This window comes from Camponotus vicinus, unplaced genomic scaffold (assembly GCF_025532165.1).
Source record: "Camponotus vicinus isolate PSW18456_S1 unplaced genomic scaffold, iyCamVici1.0 SCAF_6, whole genome shotgun sequence".
Lineage (NCBI taxonomy): Eukaryota > Metazoa > Arthropoda > Insecta > Hymenoptera > Formicidae > Camponotus > Camponotus vicinus.
In genome coordinates this window covers 2,398,037-2,419,409 of record NW_028141978.1, presented here as the reverse complement: position 1 = coordinate 2,419,409, position 21,373 = coordinate 2,398,037, and the positions used below count along the sequence as shown (strand labels likewise).

General features: G+C 33.3%; 1 protein-coding gene across 6 annotated transcripts in view; it reads left to right on the top strand.

Moving 5' to 3' along the window:
• Positions 1 to 87: 87 nt before the first annotated feature.
• The window catches only part of LOC145973695 (pancreatic triacylglycerol lipase), a 24,877-nt gene continuing 3,591 nt past the window's right edge, over positions 88 to 21,373 (top strand). Inside the window, exons 1-7 of one of the 6 annotated variants that reach the window (XM_083103252.1) lie at positions 88 to 1,041; positions 18,285 to 18,353; positions 18,425 to 18,591; positions 18,839 to 18,993; positions 19,987 to 20,106; positions 20,446 to 20,592; positions 20,872 to 21,100. In XM_083103252.1, the coding sequence (XP_082959378.1) occupies positions 18,426 to 18,591; positions 18,839 to 18,993; positions 19,987 to 20,106; positions 20,446 to 20,592; positions 20,872 to 21,100 (817 nt within the window). In that variant the 5' untranslated portion in view covers positions 88 to 1,041; positions 18,285 to 18,353; position 18,425. Of the gene's footprint in view, positions 1,042 to 17,656; positions 18,592 to 18,838; positions 18,994 to 19,986; positions 20,107 to 20,445; positions 20,593 to 20,871; positions 21,101 to 21,373 lie in introns of those variants that run through there. The other 5 variants (XM_083103250.1, XM_083103251.1, XM_083103247.1 and 2 more) reach the window with 5 other exon arrangements.

Here is a 21,373-nt window from a genome sequence, read left to right as displayed (position 1 = left end):
TATGATAAACTTATAACATAAGCAATTCAATTAAGAAAGTTATTCTTAATCACGAATGTATTTCTACAAATATAGTTCTTTAATGTAAAATTTACGCATATGTTATTTCACTCACTATGTGATCTGAATATCCAGTTAATCAAAATAAGCATATCGATTTTCTCTAAATAAGCTATCAGAACGGGGGAAACTGTTTACCTCTCATTGATCCTTTCACATACGTATTTAAACGCTGGTCGAAAACTTGAAATAAGAGAAAGAGCGTGTGCGTTAAAAAAAATACATAAAAAACGAAATTAACAGCCGGAAAAATATATGTTATGTACAAAGAAAAAATATCGGAACATATATATTCAAAGTCACTACGACGCCCAGTTCCGCGTTCATTTCACGTTTCCGTTACTTCGTCATCTACGTCGGGTTTTATTTCTGATTGAGATCTCTCGATAATCCCTCAAAGTTCTCTAACGAGATTCGAAACTAATGGGGATCTTGAGGTATCTGCATAGAGCCAATCATCGGCTTAGATCAAGAGTCGACGGATCCCTGCATGAGTATCCCCGAATCAACCCACCAGATAACTCCTAGCCGACAACTCAAAACGACAGTGGTGGGCAGGTATTCCGGAGCAAGTGGAATCCGCTACGTGCATTCGAAGCAGTCGAGCGCCGGCCTCTCACCGCGACACATTTCGTTCCCTCTCTTGGTTCGGCTCTCTCCTTGTCTCTTTCTCTCGAGAGTGCAGTTCTCGAAAACGGCTACGACGCTTCGCACGTTTTCTGCAGAACGGATCCTCCGCAGAACGGGTCCTCCGCAGAACAGATCCTCCGCAGAACGGGTCCTCCGCAGAATAGATCCTCCGCAGAACGAATCCTCCGCAGAGACGAAAGGGTGATCCGCTGGAGGGTGTACGTGAATCTTGCGCACCCCGGAGGGAATCACGTGGATATACGCGACGAATCAAGGACTGCGTGGGAATTTCTGCGATGGATCGGTAGACGGCGGGACGGCCACGTGACATGAGAGAGCGGCTTCGAAAATGTGAGTTGGTCGCGCGAATGCGTCATCCGATGCATCGCGTGAGCATAGAATTGAATACACTAAACGCATACAATGAAAACAAAACTTGACTCGTGTAGGATTAAACAGTGCACAAAATAGATGATTCAAATTGTTTTTTAACAACTATGAGACATTTTGACAAGAAAGAAAAAGAAAAAGAAAAAGACTGCAAGCTTCAGTGTCACGGTCTCTGCGTTTATTCATGCGACAAAAAAAGTTAAAATTAAAAAAAAATAATTGGATTCCTTTGAAATTATATTCAGAATAAACTATTCAAAATAAATTATATTCTGCCTGACGTAATCTAGAAATCTACAGGAATGTTTATTCCGCTGGCTGTGCGCATCCAGCCGACGCGAAAGCAGACTATGTCACTGCTCTTACGACCTTGATAAAATAATAGCTGCGAAATTACACGAGTGATTCAACGCGAGATGCGATGTTGAGTTAAAAAGTCTGACTCATTTGCGAAAGAAAAATTGTTGAAATTCCTCGTAGCGCGACGCAACATTTGTCTCGTTTGTTGTTTCTTTTTTTGGCATTTAATTGCTCGTGTCACGTTAGAAAACGCTGTTTGTACGACTCGAGCCACTCGCAACACAATTCCTGATTCAAGCCACGTGCTCGAAATCGCGACATCACGTTCAATCGATTCGCTTTTCAAGTGACGTTACAATCATCGCCGATTGCGTGCCCTCGATGCCCAAAATTTCCCTTCTTTCGACACCTCTCTTTTATTCGTATTTTTTATACGTAAAATAAAACTAAAACAATCTTTGTTTTCTAGACAAGGATTTGATAACTCATTTTTTAATTTCGAAATTCATATTATTATATCTTCGATTAATATTATTATATCTTCTTATTGCGCGAATTGATCCGGAAAAGTATCTCGAGGTAGCAACTTTACGAAATAAATATCGCGAATTGCGAGGACCGAGCATTCTTGTCGAGACATTCGCGGATTTCGGAAATATGCGCGAGGTGGGGGAAAAGAAAACAGGCGGCTATATAGACAGACGAGTTATAGACGCGCCAACTTTCTCCGGAGACAAGCCGCGTAGCCTACGTAGGCGTGCGCTATGTGGGTTTGCCATCGCTTTACCGAGCCGATCTAACCGAGTTCGAGTTATAAATTGACGATGGCGATTACCAATCGAAAATTCCCGATTGCCGATCGCCGAATCTGCGTATATCGATCAATTAGCTGTCTTTAATCGCAAAAATATGCCGTCTTTATCGCCTGTTTTCTGCGCTTGAGTAATAATTGCGGCCTGTGCGATGTATCATTTAATTATCGTTCAACGTTAATTATTGTTAAACGTTTCGCTGCACCTCCGCGTTTGGAAGAGCACGCTCGCTGAGATTGATCCACTCTCGTCGCTTTCATCGTTAGCTCCGCGATGAAAGTTCTAGAAAGAGAGAATCTGAAAAAAAATCTCGTATATTTTAACGATATTTTAACGATATTAAATATTGTTTAAACGAAAATATCTACGACGTTGTTTAAGAATTCTTTGAGAAGAGGCCAGGTGCATTTTTATCACCTTGTAATAATTCATGTTTATGATTTCGACGTTGCATGCACTTTCGATTCGCAACGCAGGATAGTATTTTCAGAAAAGAGAAGGAAGTTTGTTGAAAAAAATAGCGAGGAACGGCACGAAGAAGGAAGTCGATGGCGAAGAATGCAGACGCGAGATGCACGCTTCGGTGCATTCGCTGAGGAGAGCGTTGCATGAGACTCCCGATCATTTAGGGAGATTATCTTCACCGTTATCTGAGAAAATGATCGCGGCCTCTCATTCTGCGAGCGTTATTTCCTCGTTAGATAGAAATATCCTTTATGGAGTCGACCTTGCTGTCTCGTCGCATAGAAGACTATAATTTAGTCAGCTGTTTGATTATTGCTATTTGCAATTCATAATATTCAGTGGTTTTCCGCATTCGATTGAAATACGTCAGTAGTTTTATATTTCCTGAGAGGACAATTAGAAACCATATTTTTTATTGGACGTCAAATATTAAGAATTTAAGAATTTAAGATAATTTAATCCATTTTAAATGAGAGATCTATAATTCACGACAATAATGTATTTATAGTTTTATATCGTATGATATAGAAAAAATTAAAATGCACGTATTTTATCAAATTGTATCAAGGTATACATACATATTAAAATATGTGACATATAAAATTATGAATGGATTTTTATTTTGAATTTTATTGCGAAACATAAAATAAGTTTAAAATAAACTTAAGAAAAAAATGTATAATAAAGTATTTGTTTATTATTTTTTTTTCATATATTAGGATAATTTTATTTTAAATAGTTTAAAAAGAAGCAACGACAAAATTATTATGTAAATTATTATCATTATTATCATTATTATAATTCCTTATTTCTCCATCTTTTCTGCTTTTAAATTTAATTTAAATTTATTATGACTATGAATCGTAGGTATTTAATTTCATCATATCACTCGAAATTGAATGCCGCAATACTTGGCAAATTCAGAACAAGAGATTAATTCGCCTCTACTTTAATAATAATTTTCTTTTTTATATAAAGACGCGTATAAAATTTCAAAATATACGCATCTTTATTACGCGGATATGAATCTCATCAAGAGAGACTGTGCGAGTGATGCTGTAAATAAAAAGACAGATGCATCATACGCACTTCGTCGTTGCATAACACAGTGTAGCCGCGAATGTTGTAAACGACGGATCTTCCTGTAAGTCGAAGTACGTTATCTCGTCGTCGCGTCATCACAAAGGGCGTTAGCGAAGCGAAACATACATCCTTACGCAACAAACGAGAATGCGTACATACATATGCACGCAGTCTTTTTTCGCGATCGTTCCGCAAGAAAACGTGATCTTCCCGTGAAATCGCGCAAAAGTGTTTACAGCTCGAAAATCGTGAAAACGGTGATACCGGTATACGGCATATTAACGACTTGGCACTCGGGAAACGCACGTATACGTGTATATGGTGTGTGATGTTAAAAATTATCACTTGTAGCGGAAAAGTTCAACCGGAAAAGGAACTGGCACGCGGACAATCCGATCGAACGTTCTCTTTGTAAAAGGAAATTTTCCGAATCGAAATTTTCGAATCTCTTTCGGGGAGAAATTGCGAAAATTTTTCAGACAAAAATCGTAGAGTAGATTTCATCAAAAATATACGTATATGTACTCTTTTAAACTGAAAAAGTTTTATTAAGTAAATTAATATAAATTGAAATGTGTGTGTGTACACGCGGACTGTAGGAATCAGAGTGTGAAATGCATTTCCTCTCGCTGTCTCCTTTCACGCTACGCCGATTTCACGTTACCTTCCTTGTTCTCTCATCACACTGGTTCCTCGTCTAATCATCTTAACAACCGGTTATTTGCTTCTCACGAAGACCTACGTGTCTCTCTTTCTCCGTCCACACGTATTATTTCGTCTCACTCTTTCCCGTTTACGTTGAATCTCGCGACATTGAAATGCAAAATCAAAATAATCGTCCCTGTCGAGGGGGAGGCGACGCATCTCAATCGTTGTCGTATCTATACATATGTGAGATGGAGAAACGAGCGAGGAAAAAATCACGCGCGCAAAACGAGCACATGGCGCGCGCGAATCATTACGTAGAAACTCGACGGCGGGTCGACGCTGCAACTTTCGCGATCGCATCGCCTGTGCATCGGTGCATCTGCATTCCCCCGTTGTAGACAGGCGCATCTTTCGCTTCCGCATCCGGCCACGGATCTCTTAGAGCGGAATTGTTGCGCGCGCCTGTCGCAATTAGAGGCGCATATCGCGTCAGTAAGATACATCATCATTCTTTCATTCAAGAACTGGATAAGTAATCCCGTCATTTCTATCGTTTATACGGTAAACGATGTCGATTTCGCGCTAATTGCAAACTAACGGAGTAATAAGATAATTTGCCGCACTTCCGCATAGATTATCCTGTTATCGTCTTTAAAGCGTAATACTCGCACGAGTAGTAGTAGTCAGAGGTGAGCAAAGTAGTATTCGAAGTAAAAAATAAAAATTTTTACATTAATTCTCTACTTTTATTAAATCATAAATAGATTAAGTTAAATAAATAATTTACTTTTATATTAAATATCTTCCATTATATATGAACAGTAAGATATTTGAATATTTTCACGAATTTATAGCTTATATTTCTTCTTTCATATGTAGTTTTTGTTCGTGTCTTATTAAACCATATCAAATAGTTTCTTAGAACAGGATTAAAAAATAGACATTAATTTCACGTATCGATTTTGTCATTTTGCCCTATTTAAAATAAGTAATATTTGAAATATAACAAATGATAATTGTAATAATTAATATGAATTTCAAAATTTTATATTATTTCAGAATTTTTATTGATTAAATAAAAATATTGGGAGAAGCACACACACACACACACACACACACACACATACACACACACACACACACACACACAGAGATAAGATAAAAATATTTTGAAAAAAGCATTTTAGTTATAAACGCACTATTTAAATAATTATTTTTAATACTTATACTTGAAATATGCCCATGGCTGATAATAATATATGATAGAATATTATGCAGTTAATAAAACGGCGCACCTCATATCACTAATTATTGAGAAAATTACCTTAAACGTTGAAGGAATTAGCTATTATACTGGGCGTTTTATAAAAGTCATATGCTTCTGCTAAACCGCAGATGTTGAAACCGCAAACTAGGAAAATAAAACGATTGCTCAATTCCGACAATTCTATCGTCCAAGTGCCATACATGAATGTCACGACATTGAATTTCCGCCATGTATCATGGTGAAATTGTGATGGAACGATCGCAGCGCGGTGATTTATCGATGAAATTGAGAGACGTGAGGAGGAAATCGCGATGACCTCTTGAATTAGAAAGTAATTAGTATGATGGGAAAAATGGTTTACGACGAATAAACTACGACGTGCCTATAATTGCAATTATACCGGAGAAAATTTCACGTCAAAAGCGAAAGATTTATTTCTAATTTTAATTCACATTTATGAGAATGTGCCTCGAAAATTCATTAAATCAGTATATATTATATATTTTATCTTTGTAATTTAACTTTTTTTAAAAAAAGTAAGTAGATTGTCGAACTTATATATAAAAGTATGGATTTTTATAAAATTGAAATTTCATATCGCAGATCTATCTAAATTTCAAAAATAAATGATTAAATTTATATTTTTCTTCGCATAATTGATTTTTTTTTAATTATCTTTTGCGAAGAAATATGCACTTTTAAATATACTAGATCTGATTGTAAGAGAAAAAAAACCTTTTTTCCGCAGACTTTGATCCAAATAAATCACGCGAAGCAAAACGTCAACTTTTCTCGTGCTTGTAACTAGGAAACACGACGATTATCTAATTAGAGCGATATAACGGGAACGAATTCTTGGCGTGAAACTTGCACGATTCGACTTAATATTGTCGGAAACTTGACAGAATCCAAACAACTTTAATTTCTCGTGATTTAATTAGATAGCTTGAAACTTTTCCTCAGATATGTCATTAAAAATAACATCGAAAATGCAAATATCTTCACATTGAATATACTTATATCTAAAGAACGTCAAGGGGCTTTTTTATTATGTAATATTATTCAAATGAGAATGCGTGTGGTGTGGTTCTTTCTCATCATTATATATTATCTATTATTCAATAATTTAGAAACGAGATTTACTCGTCGCAAAGTCTCCGTGTAACACGCATGGTATAACGTTGCAAGGTGCGGCGTGTATCTTGATGTGTTAAACACGGTGTTACGTCGGGCGGAATTTCTCCGTGAGAGGTTTTCTCGCAACATACCGTTACCGCTATAATGTTGCTACCTCGAACGTTATTTTATTTCAGTGTTTGTGCAACGGAACTTCACCGCAAAGTGCCATCCGTTGCGAATTACCTTCGCGAAGCGACGCCAAGCCAAGTCGCGTAAACACTCATTGGGCAGGGGCCGGCATAATGCATATAATCGCGTGAATACACGCGATTGCAGCCGGTTCCGACGAGGGTACGCGTGGACGCAAGTGTGATTCCGTTGAGTACTGTTATGCTAGGTATGTAGGTCAGTGTAAAGGCCGATCGTTGTGTGGAAAGCTATCAATCGTGGCGGTGAGCGTGCACGCACACGCGTGAAAGACGAGAGAAAATAATGAGAGGAAAGGGAAAGAGAGGGGAAGAGGAGGAGATGACTTTCGGAAGGATTTTTCAGAAATAAAAAAGTTATTTATAATAAATATAGATAAGCGTTTTGTTTATTTAAATATTCTGTATAAAAATATATAAGTAAATATTAATTATTTAAATGTAACATGTAAATTATATAAGTAAAAATTATATTTTTCATTGAATAATAAAATCGCGATATGTTTCTGTTGATAAAAAATAATAAAATATGTTATCGATTTATTTTCTAATATATTTAATCCTAGTATATTTTATTAGAAGCTTTACCAGCAGTTTCCGCCTTCTTTAGATATCGCAAGTAAAAGGAGATAATTAATAACTCTCTATGAAGTAATTATACACAGGTGTATGTCTTGAATGAAAATTACCTTAAACACATATGTTATATGAATAAATCGAATTTAATATCTAGACAAGATATTTTTGTGTCATTTTGTCTACGACAATAAACTATTATGCGTTTCGTTGTGCGTGATGAAAGAAAAAAAATTTTATATTCCGGATTAAACGAATTCGCGACGAGCATCAGAGATTTTCGCATCATCTCACTTTTATATCATATTATATGATAACACAACGCTTTCGCGGCTTTCGAATAAGAATATGAAAAGAGGCTAAATACTGTGCGGGTATTTATCCTCTTTTCATATGCTATTTGCAGGTTTTTCAGTGCGACACGAGAAGAAGCATTTAATTAAGCTATGGCAATTAAGCACAAGTCGTTACGAAAAAGCGACACAATTAATTTCGCCAAAATAATAGTAAACCACGAACTGAATAAAAATAATTTAGAAGCATATTTCAACATCTGGAAGATTTCAACATTTTTTAAATAACACTGTGAAAGTTGACACCTCATAAACAGTGACAACTATGGTCAGACAATGACGATGTAATAAAACTGGATGCAATGTGTTTTGTAGAAAATTTTAAAAATGATTCTATGAAAATTGTGTGGTGTATTTTTATGTAGAACTTTATGCTAAAATTTAGTTTTAATCTATCCATATGATAGTATTTTCATTTTATTTTAGAGAGAAAGATGCACTTTTTCGAAAAAATATTACTCAACATTATGCAAAACAAGTATCCAGATTTCTTTTAACATATAAGAAGAGAACAGTTTACTTTGAAGAGATTTATTTTTTCTCAAGTTTTACTTAATCTCTCCATTCTTTTGATATGTACAAGATGATCCACTAACTTGTCTATCTAATATTTCTGTTATTTTAAATAATAGGAAAAAAATTGAAGCTAGAGGGTTTTATGCATATCATATAATGATAACAGTTTTCATGTCTGGAGTACTTTTTCAAAAGTTAATATTATATTTTTTACTTTCAAATTTGTTTACTTTCATGTTTTCATCCATAACGAAATTATTGCTACTATACCTAACTATCTTCAAATTTTAATTTTTACCTATTATTTAAAATAATATTCAAATATATATTCAAATGGAGAGGGGGATATAATTAGTAAATCATTTCGTACAAAAGATTAAAGAATGGATTCTTTTTATGCGAAACATTAAAATACTAATCAGTTAATCGACAATCACCGTTATTCTTATCTTAGCACGTGCGCGCGTGTGACAAGATTTTTTTAAATTATACTTCCGTGTACGCGTGTCGACGCGTTTTAAGTCATAAAAACATCTCCTTGATACGTCGCAAAGTCTTTTTGATTTATCGTTAAGGACGAACGAGATGCGGATAGTGATTGCGGCATCATCGCCAAAAGATATACGTCCGTAGTGAAATTCATGCGCGCGTAAAACTCAATTTCCACCGGACGCGAATGAGCGTCTTCCCTTTTACAGCAGCGGTCGCATATGCACGCAAAGTTGCGGTTTTCGACCGCGTATGCATCAAACAAACACACGCACACAAGGACGCGATTATGCGTGACTCTCTCATAATTACGCCATATAATAAAAAAATCCATACAACTACAAGAATGATTCATTATTCTTTTAGAAAATAAATAAAGATAATTATTATATTTTTATTTTTTATATTTTATATTGTTTATATTTTTTATATTTTATATTGTTATGTATTTATATTTTTATATATTATTATATTTATTGCGATTAACAATTGCAACTGTCGAAATACGTAACGTTTCGTGTGTGTTAGCGTTGCCTAAACTGACTTCCGCGATTTCATTTGGGGGGAGAGAGAGAGCCGTTTTTAAAGTTACATGAAATTTTTATTACATACCGCGTATATGTAATTGCGAGCTTCTCTTACAAAGGAAGATCCTCGTATCATTAATCGCTAACGGGCAACGAGTATTTCGTTCGTCGAATTACGCGATATCTCGAATTACATCGGACATGACGGCGCGACACGGATGGAAATTGTCCTTTGAATTGTCGTCGCAACGATGCTGCTGGCGCTCAGACCCGAGTCGAGAAAGACGGTGAAATTTATGGCGGGCCTCGCGTAAATTTGTGGCGTGTGTTGCGCAACGCATGAAAACAAGAGTGACCGAAGTCGTGCGAGAGAGAAAGGTGCGATTACGTCGCGCGTAAGCAAAAGATCGGAAGAAGAATTTCTCCTGTCTTTCTCGCGTCTCGGGGATTGTATTAGGTCATGACGATGACGCCGACGTTGCTTGTAGTATCTCGCGATTTCGTCCGGCGATACTTTCGTCCGGGTGTCAGAAACGACCTTCGGCGAATCGTCGTCATTATCGCGATATTTAGTTGACCGGAATTCAAAAGAGTTGTTGTCCTGTGAATTATTCATTAGGACTCCTGGGGACGTAAACGAGTTGCGGCATAGTTATCTTTCTTCATTAGAATATTTAATCGATGAGTAATCAATGTTGATTGAGCTAAAAGTAACTGTTTATTAAGTAGCGTGTCTCACTGTGTACTTTTCTCTTATGGTATTCAATCTCTCAACATTTTTTGAAATTTAAAATACTCATTTAAATTCATTTAAATTATGCAAGATGCTAAATTATGAAAAAGTTAATCAGTTAATAATGAACGTATATCAAAATGAAACGTAATATTTGAAATGAAAATTAAAAACGAAATGTTGTATTATTTGAAATGAAAATTAAAAGGGTTTATACATGTATGAAATATTTTTTCCATTAGATTACAAATGATGATTAATCTGAAATAAAATAATTCATTTATTAATTAAAATTTTATTTGAGATATCTAATTGATTTTGCGAGTCAGAAAAATAAATATTTCATATATATTTCTTTCTTAGAGATTTGAAATAAACAATTAAATTATGTATTAATAATTTCATTGTATGGGGATATTAAACTCACGATACAAGAAATATATTCTCTCTTTATTCTTTTGGAAAAATTGCTTTCAAATATATGATACGAAATGATGCATTTCTTTTAATTGGAATTTCAATAAAACATTTCAACGTGATCGACCCTTTCAGAGAGATTTCGCATATCGTGCTTTCTCATACAATCTGGACGAATTAAAATTAATGAATTTGCACAGAGTTGATGCCGGTGCAAGCCACAAAAAAAGATGCTCGGTAACAAAGAGTACTGAAAAATACTGTTTCCGCGAGACAATAGAACGTACGGTACATATTTCCTGTAGAATTAGTCACAACAAAGCGCGGTGTAACGACTCGTGTCTGCTCTCATAAGAGAGCAAACTACACAACAATGGCACCGATTTAAAAGAAAAAAAGATGAAACAGAGATGATAATTTTCGCAAGAGTTTGCGTATAAAAAATCGCACGCTCGACTTGCGCTCGTTTTATTAAATCATGCTAATTGTTTTCGTGTGAATTAGCATTCAGGCATTTTAAGATCTCTTCAAGGAAGACGCAATTTAACGTAAGATATAACTTGTTTACGCGAATCGACCCAAGATCCAGCCTGGAGATAAGTAAAAGGACGGGTTACGTTCCTGAATGCTTCGCGTTGCGGACAAATGGCAGAGAAAGAGGCGAAGAGAGAAAGAGAGAGCGCGAGAGGGATATACAGGAAGTGGTACAGCATTGCCGCAGGGAAGGACGCCGAATCTGGGCCACAATTACACGGAGGCCGATGTTGCGCGTCCCTTTCCTCGACGCAGACTTGGCGCCGCGGTTACACCGCGCGATTACTCTCGCTTTCGAAATAATAATTATTTAATTCCCGAAGTATACAACGCACAACCCGGGTGAAATGCGGGGTCCAACCGGCGGAAAGAGAGAAAAACCGGTTCCCTTTCGGTCCATCTCGTGATGCTTCCGAGAGCAATAAAAATGCAAAAACATTATTCGCTTGCAATCTTCGAACCAAGAGCAGACTCGCTTCATCGAAAGGCATCGATATCGCGGTTATCGATTGTTATTTTGATTTCTATGTTGCAAAAATAGGCAAAAAATAGTGTTTTTGAAATAGGAAATATTTATTAAATATGCATAAATGTAACGTAAAATTTGTATAGTCTAGCTTTATAGAAAATAAATTTGCCAAAAATGTTTTATTTAAACAAAACTATGCAAATGATTACTTTAAATAATCTGTGCATTTGAAATGTGTTCATTATAATGAACACATTTATAAGATATATTTATATATTAAATTTATTTAAATTGAAAATATAAACGAATGAATAAAATGCCGAGAAAATGGTAGGGAAACACTCAGAAAAATAACCGGACAAAAGAATTAACATTGCGATTCTCACAAATTCCAACAATCGACGTCAATCAAACCGCTCGATATAAAAGATTGCAAATAATTGCAAGCATAGCGAACATTTGAAAGATTCTGCCTCTAGAATATTCATTACAGAAATTCATTAGGAGAAAGTGGTAGAGCACAAAAACAGAAAGCGCTTGATCAGGCGGCTCTTGTCTTCGGCGCAAAACTCGAAAATGATACACGACGATTCGGAATCCACGCAATCAAATGCGAAAATGGATAATGAACCGTTCCGGCGAATGCGTTCGTTACATGTGACTCATTGAACAGCCTATCGATCACGAGAAAAGCTTGGATATGCAGCTGGTATGCAGCTGCTCGCTGCTGGAATGCAGAAGATATCACGCGCGACATTCCATGGGGCTACTGCCCATATTCGTCCCGCAACAAGTCTCAACTTATTCTTCCGCTCGTTTTCGAGGCATATTTCGTCCAATCTTGTTCGAAAATGATTAAACTCGAATCATTTATCACGAGCAAAAAAATGATTAAACTCGTATTTTAATCGCTTATCGAATTTTTCACGAATGCCTAAGTCTGAGATAATATATCTTTGTGTGTGTAAAAAGTCATGTCAAAAGATTTGAACTGTCAAACCAAAAATATTCGTACGAGTTTCAGAGTATTTCGCGAAAATACATCAATCAGTCACCTTTATGACAGCAATTTCTCGCTTTGCGGAATAAGAATTAGCTTCCCTGCATTAGCACTGATTAAAAAATTTCCAAACTACTCGAGAAAACCCAGTCGTTCATCAGAGAATGCACTTAAACCGATCGATTGAAGCATCACATGTTCGACGAAGCATCACATGTTCGAACGAATCACATGTTCACGTTTCCCGTCACGAACGAACAAGCGGCCAGGTGAAAGCGCGACTATCAATGACAACTTTTTTAGCGTGATAACATCACATTCGAGAATATTCGCAGCCGCAGATGTCCCTGCACTCATGAACTCACATAAGTGCGACACACGCGTGACATAATCTAGGTTCGATGAGGCGCGATATTCATGCATGATGACATAACGTCTCGCTGCTCCTCGTCATTGCGTAAGATAACGAAGGCTGAGAGACTGGAACAGCGAGAAAATATTTTCTCGATGTTCGAAATCAAGAATCTTACAATGGAAAACTTCGTGAAACGTTGGCATTAATTATATCGCATAATGCAATTAACAATATTTTCCTGCGAAAAATAAAAAAATGACGACGTCAAGACTCTTACAAACACCGATTACGTAATCAAGATGTTCAACGGAGCTTTGTCTTCCTGTTCCTCATTCTATTGTCGCGACCACCAACGTATCATTACATGCTGGCCACACGCGGTGCAAATAGTGCGTATGTACATACGTATCGGGCAATTATGGTAACGATGATTTGAATAGGTAAAGATTCTCTCATCCGGCAAGAAATATTATCGATGTCGATTTATCTTGCACCTGGCATTGTTACAACTTATTATATAAAGGGAAATAGGGAGAGGGAAATTCGTGTTATCTGTAATCATTTTATACCATTAAATTTAATCTATTCTCAATAAGATTTCATCAGATTTCTTGAAATTATTTTTAAATATTATTATTATTATTTACTTATTATTTTTTTATTATAATATATAATAATAATTAAATACTATTTAAAAGTTATTTGAATAATAATAATATTTAATAGTATTAAAGTTATTATTTTTTTTAAATTGAATTTTTAACTCACTAATCAATTATCAATCGAACGGTTTTTGATTAAATTTGTTTTGTTCAATCGTCCATGTTGAATGACTTTTAATTGAATTCGCTTCTTTCAATCGAATTAATTTTGATTGAAAAAAATTCGATCAACATTAATTATTAATCAAACAGCATTCGATTGATTTCGCTTACATCAATCGTCGAACGATTTCCGATTAGCTTTTCTTAAATTAATAATCATTTCAAAAGACTTTAATTAAATGTATTTATATCAATTATTTAATCTTAACTATAATATAATTGATATTATAACTTAAATATAATTGTATATTAAAAAATTATAATTGTATATTAAATAATTATAATTGTAATAATTATAATTATAATATAATAATAATAATTATATAATTGTGTATTAAATTGTATATTAAATATAATTAAATATAATTTTGATACTTTCCCAACTTTAAGTATAAAAGTTAAAAAGATAAAACTATTCGTGCGAAACTGTGTCATTCCCCAATAAACACATGATGGTATATTATACGTTTAAATCAAGTATTTACGGGAGGTCTAAATGTGATAGATTTAACGTATATCAATTGCGTATAATTTTAGTTGTGATGTCCGACTGATATACGTCATAAACTATATTTATTCGTTTTTTAATGCTATTCTTAAACCAATTAAAATCGTATTTGATAAACTAATAAACTACGTTTTATGAATACATAATTTTTACGAATTACGAGTACCTATATAAACGTATTACAATGACTATTTAAAATACGTATTGTAATGACTATTTAAAATACGTATTGCAATGACTATTTAAAATATGTATTGCAATGACTATTTAAAATATGTATTGCAATTACTATTTAAAATATGTATTGCAATGACTATTTAAAATACGTTATTTTTATTATACTTTTAAATGATTTTTGTTTTTAAATAAACGTATTATATACAATTATACAGGTTGTCCCATTTTAACTTACACAACAAAATATCTCGAAGATTGAGCTTCATCGAAGAAAATGTTTTAAACAAAAGTTGTAGGATTTAAAAATATCTATTTATTGATCTTATCACTTTGACCTTGGATAGGGTAATCAGTTTACATTTAAAAAATATGATTCCATTTAAAAATTTAAGATAATTTTGCCCTAACTTTGACAACTCTACCCAAGATCAAAATAATAAAATCAGTAAAAAGATATTTTAAAACATTATAACTTTTGTTTGAAACATTTTTGTCGATAAATCTTAGTTTCCGAAATATTGTGCTGTGTAAGTTAAAATGGGACACCTTGTATAGCTACAATAATAATAAAAGTAATGAGATTTAGTGCAAAGAATATATGTCACTAAATATAAAATAAAATAATAACAAATTTCAATCGTAATTTTCTTTTATTTTTTAGAAGATATGTTATTTAATTAATAAAAAAGTTAGTATTATTATAGACTAATTTACTTCAAAACTTTATTGTTTACTATAATATAATAAGTAATTATAATAAGAAAAAATATATAACATAAAATATATAATAAGAAAAAATTAGTTTCTTCTTTAATTTTTTTTGCGTTTGCATTATACACGTGGCGACTTTTGGCCAATTTTAGCCACGATTGTATGGCATCTTTAATGCATTGATCGGAAGAATTATTTCCCTTAAATTGCATTTTAGCAGCATCTGCAAGAAATAAAAATTTTTATATATTAAAAATATACGTATTTTAAAAAGATTAATAAAGATTACACTTAAATAATATGTGTTTCTTGTAGGACTTTTCACACTAAAAAAGAATAAAAGAAAAGAATGCTTTTTAAAAAATTCCATCAATTTTTATAAACTCCGATTTAAATTTTTTATGTAATAACGCAAATTCATAATATATGTAATAACTATAAAAAATTTAAATATTCTTTTAGAATATATAAAAATAAATGTGATAATATAAAGCCCTTTTTATTGTTTATGTATACAAAATTTAAAATAATATATTATAAATAAAATTTAAAATAATATATTTTAAATTTTGTACAATTTATTGGGGCAATATTTAATGTCAAAAAAATGTGTGTGTGTGTACTATATATATATACACTATTTTTTTGACATTAAATTGCCCCAATAAATTTTATAATTTTAAAATATATTATTTTAAATTTGGCATACATAAACAATAAAAAGGGCTTTATACATATTATATAAGAATACGAAAAGAAACGTTTAATTTCTAGAATGTATCTGCGTCTATTTTATTTCTTAAAATCGTATATTTATGTAATCGAAGAAACGTTTATTGAAAACGTATATAATTTATGAGAAAAATCTCATTTATAAATGTTTACAAAATTCTATTCTATAAATGGTATAATCTAAGTCTATAAAACGTTAATAAATTGTTGCACGAATAATACATACACACCTGATTTTACAACTAAAATATTATACGACTAATAAACATTTTACTATTATATATATTTAACTCAAAATATGGTCAAATATATATCCAACATAGGCTATGTTGGATAAATGTCGTGTCGCACAGAGGGTTAAACAATCACTAAATGTTTGAAGGAGAACGACCGCCGAATCTGAAAGAGTGGAGTGCGATATTGGTGGGGGCTTTCGAACTCTCGCGAAAGGTGATGAAAGTTTTAATTATATCGTTTATAGAACAAAAAAGAATTTGCAAGAAGGTCGGCCGCAATTCGCGCTATGATCACCTTGAAACGACGGTGTTCGGGAAAAAAAGAAATGGATCGCTTCTTGCGATTCGTCTCTAGACTCAATAAACACATGATGGAATATTAAACATTTATTAAACGTAAAGTTAGTATAAATGTGGTATAAGTATATCAGATAAACGTTTTAATTTTTATGGTTTTTATACAAATTGTTTTATGCAAACGTAATAAAAACGGATATCATTATCGTATATTATACGATTGTATAAAAACCATAAAAATTAAAACGTTTATCTGATATACTTATACATTTATACTAACTTTACGTTTAATAAATGTTTAATATTCCATCATGTGTTTATTGGGTCTAGAGAATCGCAACAAGCGATCCATTTCTTTTTTTCCCGAACACCGTCGTTTCAAGGTGATCATAGCGCGAATTACGGCCGACCTTCTTGCAAATTCTTTTTTTTCCTATAAACGATATAATTGAAACCTTCATCACCTCTCGCGAGAGTTCGAAAGCCCCCACCAATATCGCACTCCACTCTTTCAGATTCGGCGGTCGTTCTCCTTCAAACATTTAGTGATTGTTTAACCCTCTGTGCGACACGACATTTATCCAACATAGACAGTGTTGCCAGATACTGGAGGAAGAAGTGTAGTACCAACTTAGAGAAATAGTAGTATATCTGTCGTACCAGTTTGACAAATAGTAGTACAAATAGTCGTATTATATAATTTTTAATTTTTTTTAAGAGAAGCATGCTTTTAAATTATTATATGACATTTATCAAAACAAAATAATATGTAACAATTTCTGAATATTTATAACATATATAACACAAAAAATATAATAGAATTTAATAAAAAAATGCTTTATTATTTAAAAATTAGTTGAATTTTGATAATAAATTATTTTCATAGTATAATGTTTTTTTTTATTTTAATTCGATAATTATTGTATTAATAAAAGTATAATCATAAATAATGGAATATATGTAACATTTATTGAAATTAAATAAAAAACTAAAATATATTTATATATTATAGAAATTAAAAAGAAATATCTTTTATACATGTATATACTAGTAAATATTTTAATTTAATATGTGAAAATTACTTGTTAATTTATAGATAAATAATTTTTAAAATAATATACGTTGTTATAATAAAATTTAGGTAAAAACACAATTAAATTTTAAAAATTTATTACATTATTTTATTACATTATTTTATTACATTATAGTTAATTATTTGCATATATATTTAAAAAATAAACAAAACAAAAATTATTAATTAAACATAATTAACATAAACATTTTCTTTTTTTTAGGAATCCCTATTTAATATATTACATATATCGCATAATGGGATTATTTGCAATTGCACGTATTGCGAACTTGATGAACTCGGATTACTTTACTACGTTCTGAAATTCATTACCATTCGCATAGAAAAGACGCGGAAACGCATGCGCACAAGATAGTCAATCAACTTATCACTTTCCATAAAAACAAAAAGTTGATCGGATATCGCATGATCTCTTGTCGCACGTCACATCTCGCACATGAGTAATAGGATCCTATCGAAAATTGCTATTAAGCGCTAATAGTAGTATAAATAGTCGTACATCGTTGAATAGTAGTATAAAACAGCGTACGACATCCTTTCGGGTCGTATCCGAGAAAAAATATGAAATAGTCGTATAAATACGACTATAGTTGTACGTCTGGTAACATTGAACATAGGCTCGACAAATCATCGATACCTATTTTATTTCCATGATTTCGTCATATTTAGCGAGCCTGCAATATTTCCAATTCATATACAAGAATCTTCAATGTTTTAATTTCTATTCATCTTCATAACAATTTTTTTATTTTGAAAGGAAATATTACATCCGACGTGATAGAAGAAAAGAAAATATAAAAGAATCAACGACGTGACTGAAGTGCCAGTATGTGAGTTTACGTCGTCGTTTTCATAGTGAATATCAATGATAATGAACCCATCCATGTTTCTTCGTAGGATGAGGAGGAGCGGTATGAACGGACGAGGAGTCGGCGGCAACGGTAAAGGAGCACTGGTCCTGCTCCTCGTCGCATTCACTCCTGTTATCTGCTCCGCCGGAATCCTGGACCCTTGGCAGTGGGCGCGCAGCGATCGGATCGAAGTCAATATACCTTGGCTGCCTTGTAATTATCAATTGATTGTAGAAAATTCAATCGTAGCGCAACAGAGTTCTAACGAGATAATGCTACAAGTATATTTTGTTTTCTTTCCCTTTTTTAACGCTCTTATATTTATATATGTTTATGTTCATTTATTTCTCTAAGACTTGTCTAAAAAAGAATAATCGTAAGATAGACAGCAGGATTCGAATGAATATCGAGTACTTAACAAATTCAACGCGTCATTGAAGGGATGGTATGTTTTTTCTAGTCGAGAACGAGACGCGCTGCTACGAAGAGCTGGGCTGTCTGAACATCACTAGGAGCTGGTACCATCTTATTCACCGGCCCCTCAACGTTTTCCCATTGCCGCGGGACGTCATCAACACCAGATTCATCCTCTATACAAATAATAATCCCTTGGACGTAAGTGAAGGGAATATTTGGGGTAAAAGCGTGACGTAAATATCGAAAGCCAGTCAATACGTTGCATCGGGTGTGATTCTGCAATGCAACAGAAGTGAAACCTGGGCGAGGAGATAGATTGAAATTCTACTACTACGGATTTCTCGAAAAAAATATCCGATACGCGTAAATATTTCCGCGCACGTAATAGCTTATACACATCTATATATTGCATTAGCGGCCTGTCCGATTTCATCTTGCGGGAATAATTGGACAGAAACGTGCATAGAAACTGAAAAACTCTTTCCTTTCTGAAAAAGAAAGAGAAACAAATATTCGGCTCTTATCATATCCGTTCGATCGCGAGTGATCAGCGAGCCATAGGGTACTCAATCCCTGTGGAGGTATCTTAATTAGCTCGATTAATTAAACAAAATTATGCAGCTGGCCAACACATGGCGCTCCGCGAGCGCGCGCGCACTTCGTTATTTCTTGTATACATATCCGTAAAAGATAAGATCTCTGATTTGTAATTTAATGGATATTCTAGAAGGAAGCCCGCTGTAAGATAGGTATCAAATACGATATCAGCGATAGAGTGAAAACACACACACTTTTGTCACATAACGTATTCATACTTGATTCTCGCATAAATCGCTGAATCGTGAAATTAAAAGAAATACTTTTAGAAATACAATAAAAACTTTATATAATTAATAGATGCGGCAACAAACTAGCTCGCAAATATAATTTCAAAAATTCACGATTTCGTAGAAAAAAAGAAATTCTTATTAATATTATATTTCTTTAATAATATATGCATCTGAAAAATTAAGAATAATTCCTGTTATTAGTAAATTATTTTTAGCAGTAGATTAATAAAAACTTATGTACGTGTTATTTCGAAATCAAACTTATGTTTTAAATAAGCGTCTTGAATACCTTGATTGATTGATTCTTTTTAATAGGCTATCGAATTACGAAAGGCTCAATAACCCGGTTCGATTTTTTCAGGGTCAAATATTAAAAGTAGCGAAGGATAAGTCCATCGAAAATTCCAACTTCAATTCTAAACGAAAAACGAAATTCATTATACACGGTTTTATAGACACGCCACTCAGCAATTGGGTCAAAGTAAGTTTTATTTATATACGTATTTTATTTACGCATATCTCGGTCGGCTTATACATATTCATTTATCCTGGATTTATCGAAATCTTGCATCACGTGCTGCAATTAAATATCTCGTACAATATTAATCTTATATTATCTTCGATTTAACATTACATCATTGAATGAATCATCAATGAGACTGCTAAAGAAACGCATTTTTTATCATATATACATTGCGTTACTGTTGCGAATAAATTTATGCGACCTAATGACATAGTTATGTCCGACAGCCTAGATAACTCTTAAGCAATTTGCGAAAATTATACCTGCAATTATTTTCTAAATATACATTACCCGCAGGAGATGAGAAGCGAGTTGTTAGTGCATGGCGATTACAACGTTATCGTGGTCGATTGGGCAGGTGGGAGTTTACCTTTGTACACCCAAGCGACGGCAAATACGAGATTGGTTGGACTCGAATTGGCTCATCTCATTAAGCACTTGCAAGTAAGAAATACGCGCGTTTTCAGCTAAATATTTACATATTTCTTTTTAGATAACGCAATATATTTCAACAACTATTAAATTAAATATCAAGAAAATATCAAGTAATATTTAAAAAACATGTAAGATGTTTTTTTCCTTTCTTTTTTTATATGATATTAATAAATCGATGTTATTTGCAAAAATTCGTGATAATAATATAAAGAGAAAAAATGATTTCTATCCTAAATTTTAATTAACAATAAGTGTAATTTCTTTGTTCTTATTCTTATGGAATGTCAGACAAACTACGGCATGAATCCAGATGATGTGCACTTGATTGGACACAGCCTCGGTGCCCACACGGCTGGTTACGCGGGTGAAAAATTGGGTGGCAATATCGGACGCATTACCGGTTTGGACCCCGCGGAACCGTATTTTCAAGGGATGCCGAACCACCTTCGCCTGGATCCCTCAGACGCTCGATTGGTGGACGTAATTCACACCGACGGAAAGAGTATTTTTTTCTTAGGTAAACGCATTACATTATCTCTTAAACGTAATTTTCATTTGAATTAATCATAAAGCGAAAAAAACTAAAAACAAAGAGCAATAGAATTCCATTTGAAAGATGACAACACATGTATAGAAAATATAAAGTCACATATTATATTTTTTTTAATAATACTGTAATATGTGTCAAACAAAATTTGCTGAATTAAAACAAATTATATCTATCAGTAAAATTTCAGAAAAATATATTTAAAAAATAAAAGTAAATTGAATAATCTTTTAATTTAAAAAT